Genomic DNA, 7,445 nt, shown 5'->3' with positions numbered 1-7,445 from the left:
GCGTTTTGTGGCACTTGTGCTTCCCATTAGCCAGCAGATGCCACCAGCACCCTCAGGCATGCAGAAGAGGGGTTGGCACCCAAACAATGTGGGTTATTGCTGCAGTTATTTAGTGTGGTGTGCAGAGCTAGGGGTTTAGGAAAGCTGCTTTAACCAGCCAACCGAAAGCTGGGTATGGCGGGGATATGCAGCACAAGCCGTATATAAAATATCTCCCTTGAAGAAAAACAGAAGTCAAGGCGGGAGAAGGCATTGATTTAATTTGGCATGGCTGCGAGTTTACCTTGGGCAGTGACCTAGGAAAACATGCCAGTAAGAAAGAATGGAAGGCAAATGGCCTTCTTGGTTTTTATTGTCCCTGAGCGTTGCTAATGGGGTAAGAGCACTGAGCATCCTCCGGGGGGAAATGAAAGACCATCCCATATGCCAGCCTGGCCTGCCCTCGGCCCAGCCTTACCCTTGGCTGGCTGCAGATTGTGTGCGCAGGCAGGTCAGGTTACCTCTCTTAATAGACCTTGCCATGGCAGGAGGCAGGATCCTGACTGAACAACTGCTCTGCTGTTAGCCTTATTCGCACCATTCCTTACACTATGCAAAGACAGACCGTCAGTGAAGAGGGTTTTTTTTTTGGTTTGATCTTTTTCCTGGAAAAATCTTAAGCCTATCTACGGATTTTAATTACCTTGGAAATCTGATCTGAGTTAAATTGCCTGTATATACAGACAATCTTTCTGTCTTTCACATGCATACATATGGCTCTTGCTATATTACCCTGCGTGGTGGTAAATCTTACTCCATTCGCACCTCATTTATATCATGAGATCTTCTCCTGGAAAGTTGGGGTCTGATAACAAACTAATTCCCAATAAAATAAGCCATTTGCTGGAAGTTGTCATTTGCAGACTGCACTGTTCTGAAATCTACACTTTCTTCTTCAGAACTGCCCTGAATCATGTTTGCTTCAACACACTCCTGGAAAGGAGTGGAAAAACCCACTCCCTGAGCCAGGCATGTTGGGCGAACTTGCTTCTTCCTGTTGGATTTTACAACTGCAAACAAGGCTTTAAAACAAAACAAAACAAAACTCACCAGCAACACCAACAGCCCTGCTCTGAACATGTGGGATGCTTCCCTGGATCCCTGCTCATTTCCTGGAGTGAAACTCAGACACGCCAGCTCAGTGCTGTCCTGAAGTGTGTGGAGGCTTTTTTTTCTCTCTCTCCTTCTTTTCTTTTCCCTCCTTCCTTGTGTTGATTTGTGGGGCCAGAATGACTTTGATTTCAGCAAGTTTGCTGTTTATTCACGTCACAAGTTTGACAGCTTTACACCAAATCAGATTGCTGGGTTTCAGGAGAGCTCTGAGGCGTCACTGGGAGCTCCTTTAGATTAAACTCGCCTCCCCGGTCTCCCCCCTCTCCCCCTCCTTCAGAGCCATTTAAACCTCGCTGGGGCTTTAACAGAAACGTGCTCCTAAGACCTGCATTTCATTCTGCCACTAGCATGGTAAGTGCTATTTGCATTTCTCTCGACCTGGAGGCAGAAAAGGAGAAGGTGGACTCTTTGCCCTGGGGGTGTGCTGTAGGTTTTGTGCCCTCTTTAAGATGGGGAAGGAAGAGGGCTCCTCTCTACCTGCAAAAGCAGGCTGTGCTGCTCTGCCTTCCCATGGATGAGTAGATTCCCTTCTCGAGGCTCCAGGCTGTGCCGTTGCCTTGCAGAGATTCAGGACTGCTGCAGATTGTGCTTATTTGGAGGAGGGAAAGGGATAACTCCAGAGACAACCCCAGGCTTTGCTACTTTGCAAGCTGGGACTCCTACAAAACTGCAGACAGCAAGCAGCCTGGACGTGACTCTGCTGACTTTGTGCAGCCTTAGAGCTGAACCAAGCCCTCAGCATGGGAGGAATGCACTGGCCAAGGACAGCCTGGGGTCCTCTCTTCATCTTAAACACGCTATGGACCGTAGTGTTTCCTCAGGGACTTCAGGAAACGAAGCCACCTTCGTGGCATACCTCTTCCTGGAGCCCCTCTGCTGCGTGCACCGGGCTGCAGTGGGGAAGTCCCCGCCCGGTGCTCAGAGGAGGCGGCAGGGGCGAGCGGCGCGGAGCGGTGCGGTGCGGTGCGGGGAGGCGCCGGTCCCGGGCGGGCGCCCGCGGCGGGGCTGGGAGCGCCCCCGGGGGCGGGCAGCGCCTCGCAGGGGCGGCCGGGGCCGCGGGCTCCTCCGCGCCAGGCACCTGCTGCCGGGATGGGCAAACCCCGGCCGGCCGGGACCGGGGCCGGGGCCGGGGTGGGGGTGCGGGGGGCGCTTCCCCGCGGAGCAGGGAGCAGCCCGGCGGCTGGAGCAGCGCCGGGATGCGCCTGGGCGGGATGCGCCCGGGCGGCGGGCCGGAGCCGGGCTGACACCGCCTCCCCTCGGGGCCTGCTCAGCCCGGGCGCGGGGGGCCCCGGCCGCCCGGCGCCCCCCCGCCACGGCCCCTTGCCTCCGCAGAGCACCGTGCCGTGCCCGGAGCCGGACTTCGCCGCGGGCCCGGGCTGCGCCTGCCCCTGGTCCGCCCCCGCCGGGGTTTCCAAGGAGACCTGGGTCGCCGTCTGCGCCGCCGAGCCGCCGCAGCACAGCGAGGGCCGGCAGGAGGCTCGGCCGCCGGGTAAGTGCGCTCCGCCGCCGCCGCCGCCGCCGCCGTCGGGGCCCGCCCGGCCCGGCCCTGGGTCTCCTCTCGCTGCTTGCTAACCCCCGGGTCTGCGTTTCGCCCAGGCCTGCCGTGCGCCCCGGGGTTTGGTGCTCAGCATGCGGCGTGGCGAGGAGACCAGCTGTCCTCCCAGCTCTACAGGAACAAGCAGGTAACGGGCCGCGCCCCGCGCCGCCTCGCCTTCCTCCCCGCCGCGTCCTGGCACCGCATCTCAGGCATTGCTCGCTCTGGATCAATCCCAGACACGTTTCTGTCTATCGCTCGGATGGGGGAAATAGCAGTAACCTGCTTTGTTTGGATGCCCTTTGTCCCTTATTTGAGATATTTCAGTCCCCTGTGGTGTGTCATGAAGCTAGAACGACTGTTGCGGAGCTTCCTATCCGTGTCTCCCCCCCAGCTACAGCATATTACGCCAGTTGCCTCAGTCCTAGAGAAGAGCAGGAGTGTCAATGGGCTGTCCCTCAGACTCTGAGGTTGCAAAGTGCCATGCTGTTAACTAAAAACACGTTGTGTATTTGTCCTCCTGAGTCCACTAGGATTACCTACAGGAGAAAAGTTGTTCACATGGAGGATCAGCTGTTTGGGCCAACAATCGTTTCCTTTCCTTTCCTTTATTTTCTCTTTTATTTCCTTTCTTTTTCTTTCTTTCTTTTTTTTTTTTTTTTTTTGAGAGTTGGGTGTTAAAATTTATCAAGCAGTAGGAGAACCACTGAACAATCCTAGATGAAGGAATCTTCCAAAAATCACCCTGACCAAACACTTGGAGTATTATTTTGACACAATGAAGTCAATGGAAACTTACTTACTAACTTCAAGTTCTATGGGACTGGACCCCAGTTCCAGATGTCAGTGCGCTTCTTTCTTTGACTCTGTCTCAACTGTTTAGATCAGTGGTTTTCAGCCTGTGGTTAGTGGATGCCTGGGGTCCTTGGCAGAAGGTTCTTTGTCCTCCTAAAGCAGTCTCCAGAGCTGTGATCAGCAGGCAAAAGCCTCTATGCTAATATATGGGTATTTGAGACTTCCCATGAAAAACTGTTAGCAGTTTGCAAATCAAAAACCACTGGTTCATCTCTTGGGACCACAGCTTATCTCCACTCTTCAGTCAAGGACTGAAGGGATCCCTGAGTGCCACTGAAATATAAAGAATGACAGTAGGATCTTCCTTCTGCACCCTAACCACATAAATTGTTAGTCTTCAGCTCCTTCCTTCTCCCTTTGCCCACCAGCCAACTGTACACTGGAAAGAGAGCGATGCAAGGGGAACCTTACTGCCACCCGGAAGGAGACCTGGCAGCTGCTGTCATGCCCATGACAGTTTCTGGCTGCTTACGGAGCTACCTGTAATTGTGTTCTGTTATTATTCTGTGGTTACAGTTTTTTTGGAGTAACCGTCTCAAACACTTGCTAAAGAATAAAGAAAGTCAAAAGTGAAAACTGAACATTCGTGCCACTTAGATTTACAGAGACAAGAGGCCTGAAGGGATGGGTTGAATTCACAAAGCAAACACCCAGATCATCAAATCCAAGCAGGCTGTACCATAGGGCAATTGCTATTAAGTTACAGAGTCAACATCTATTCATCAGTATCTCTATTCCACAGCTTCAAGATACTTTGCTTCAGAAGGAAGAGGAACTTGCTAGGTTACACGAAGAAAATAATAACCTCCGCCAATACCTGAATTCTGCCCTGATTAAGTGTTTAGAAGAAAAAGCCAAGGTATTGTGTTCAAACCTGTTGTATAGACATATGCACAAGAAACAGGTTGAATAGGTACATGCCATTAAAATATATGGAAAAGCCAAGAATGTAGAAACATGCAGTATGAGAGCTATTTTAACTTTACAGAGCTGCCAAATTGCTGATCATGATCTAACATGATGGTTTCCCTTAGGAATGACATCCTATTGGGTTTTAACTGTGGAGACTGTATAGCCCAAGTACCATCACACATGGCTAAGTTTGATTTAGAAGTAGAGCAAGGTAAAATTATTTGACCCAAAGCTTTTTTCTTTTTTTTTTTTCAGTGAAAAGGTCAAATTTGGACATACCAAAATGTTTCTTGCATTTGTCTGTTTTGTCAGTTATGCCTTTTGATAATGAATTTTTTTTTCCTTTTTTATGTTATGGGTGTTTTCTTTTTTATATATTTTGTTGTAACATCTTCCAAGGGTACATTTTGATTCATATTTATTAGAACACTGATCTTTACATTTTTTTATTAATTAAAAAGTATTATATATTATTTTAAAAGGTGAAATCTGAAATGAAGCACTTTAAGTTGGATGAAAAACTCTGTTAAACTAAATATGAATATATTTAAAAAAAAAAGATATCTGGATTCGCTCTCTCTTCTTGTCAACTTAATCACTGTTTACTACTCTAGACTTGCCAATGAAAACAAACTATTAATTATCTGCTTACCTCTATGGATGGGCATGAAGTAAAAATACTTAAAAAAAACAGTGGTCTTCCGTTTTCCATCCTATTCCCTGTTGACAATGTGGCACATCTTCTCCCATGCCAAGATCTGGCTTCTGGTAGTGGAAGAGGGTCTCCTTCATTGGGCACAGCAGGGAGAGGTGGCCACCCCTCCATGTGATGTGGAGAAGAATCCAGTGTGGAACACCTCATGGGAGGTGCCTGAGCACTGAATTCACGATGTCCGCGGGGAGTTTCCTTGTTACTCTTGCCATTTGTTGCCCACCCTTGGATGTTTGAATGGCGCTGGTCCTGGGCTAAGGGCAACTGAGGTGGATTCATGAGCTCAAAGCCCCACTGGCTGCATCTCAAAGAGCTCCCTGGCTGGGATCTCACCTGCCCTGGCGTGACTCACTTTCACATCTTCCCTCTTTGTCAGACTGCCACATGCCGCCCCCAACCCCACTCACCTGCCAAATGCTGCTGGCAGCATCAGCACAGAGGAGTGCTGTACAGCAAGGTGGGAACTCTCATTTCACGCCTTACTGAGTGAGAATGCAATCAAGGCAAAGGCCTTATTGTCACTGTCAAATTCTTCTCTCTCAGGGACTAAGTTGTTGCAGAGGCTATAAAGACACAAAATGATTAGTGATATCTGTATGTTTAAGGAGCAAAAAAGAGCACAGAGTGGAAGAAAAGTATCTTATACTAACCATCTTGCCCATCTAAAATCTGAGACCATAAACATGTTGCTTCCTAGTAAGTAGAGAATCAGCTTTTAATCTACTCTCTCCACCTCATTTTTTGTATAGAAACTGCTGTCCTGCCATGGCCAGAAAAACTGTACTGTTATCAAAAACACCAAAAGGAGATTAAAAGAAGACCACTACTTTGCTCCTCAGGAAACTCCTCATGCCTCCAAAGCTAGAAGGAATCTCTTTAATGAATTCACTGCCTGTGAAGAGCAAGCCAGTCCTACTGTGGACAGCTGGGTCTTGCAGACTTTAGGATTAAAAGATATCAACACTATTGATGAATCCTTATCAGCTAACTACAGTGCCTTGTCCTCAGACCTTGGAAAAGACACGTACTGCCTGAGCCCCGGTGAAGCAAGAGACTATGACCAGAGCGAGGGTGCAGCAGCAGCGTATAGCTGCAGCCAGATGCCTCCAGCTAACAGCGGTGCCCATCCGTGCAGTGAGGACTCTAGCTTCATTCCTCAGCTCTCTTCAGCACCATGTGTCTCCTCACCAATGCCAAGCCTTTCCTCCCTCCCACCCTATGGGTTGCCTTATCTGACTAGTGACTTGTCACCTAACAAAACAGAAGTGGCCTTCACAACATCTCTGAGTCCTCACCGCAACGTGAGAACACACAGCTTCCACCAAGGACAAGCCTTTGTGCGCAGAGATGATGACGGAGGATGGAGATTCACCTGGGTGCCCAAGCAGGCTGAATAAGGCACCTGCCTCAAGGGCCAGCTGTAGGAAAACAGAAGACAGACAGTTCATCTTGTGCTTGAGACCAGTTCAGGCAACAGAAAAGATATCCCTTCTGGGCTCTGTTAAATGCTACTCTCTTACCCACCTGCTCCTCACTCCCTCTTAGATTTTAACAGGAGCAGCTCCAGATTGCACTTGGATATGTATCTGTCTCGGGCCAGATGTACAAATTGGATCTATTTCTCTTGTGCCTATGATGAGAGACCTACTTTTATTTGCTTCGTGTTTTTTCTATCATCAGCTATTTCTTGCCAACTGGTAGCTTCCAGCTGGACTGCTTTCAGCACCAACAGTCACTTCCACATGAACCAAAATGGAAGGGATTTTGGGAATACAGTTTGAAAATATCACCTCTATCGCAGATGGCCACAGATGACAAAGAAGGCATAGGTCAGTGGCTGAGGATCAGCAGTTCCTAAGTGATTTGGGTCTGTCTTGGCTACATAGATTGCCTTGGATTAAGGCAACCATGGTATCTGTTAATGAGCTACACCAGGCTGACCTACCTGCAGTCATGTGGAGCCATCATTTTTTGATGATGCCTCAAAATAAACAGGATTTGCTTCTATTGCCTGGAGGCTACTTAGTTACAAGTAATTCAGCAAATTTAGGGGATTTTCTTTTGCTGTGATTAAGAGACTAATGTGTTTACTACATTATGTTTTAAAAGTATTTTAACTGTCAGATAAATGGAATTTAAAAAGTTTGAGCCCTTTTTCTCACCCATTCTAGCTATAGAACAGGAACTAGACCTGGAGAGTCTGTAAAGTGAAATAATGACACTGCCATCACCAGCCAAGGCCGTAGCCCAATATATTAGTGACAGGAGTTTTCTCATGCT

At 48.8% G+C, this 7,445-nt stretch overlaps 1 protein-coding gene across 1 annotated transcript; it reads left to right on the top strand.

The window, feature by feature from the left end:
• The first annotated feature begins 1,951 nt into the window (after positions 1–1,951).
• On the top strand, positions 1,952–6,562 carry GMNC (geminin coiled-coil domain containing). The gene is made up of 5 exons (XM_067302177.1): positions 1,952–2,047; positions 2,485–2,641; positions 2,749–2,834; positions 4,284–4,400; positions 5,915–6,562. Exons 1-5 carry the CDS (start codon positions 1,952–1,954, stop codon positions 6,560–6,562), a joined length of 1,104 nt encoding a protein of 367 aa, XP_067158278.1.
• The last annotated feature ends 883 nt before the right edge of the window (positions 6,563–7,445 follow it).

This window comes from Apteryx mantelli, chromosome 9 (genome assembly GCF_036417845.1).
Source record: "Apteryx mantelli isolate bAptMan1 chromosome 9, bAptMan1.hap1, whole genome shotgun sequence".
NCBI classification, from domain to species: domain Eukaryota; kingdom Metazoa; phylum Chordata; class Aves; order Apterygiformes; family Apterygidae; genus Apteryx; species Apteryx mantelli.
Note: the sequence above shows the minus strand (reverse complement) of the source record. Positions and strands in the feature narration are given on the sequence as shown.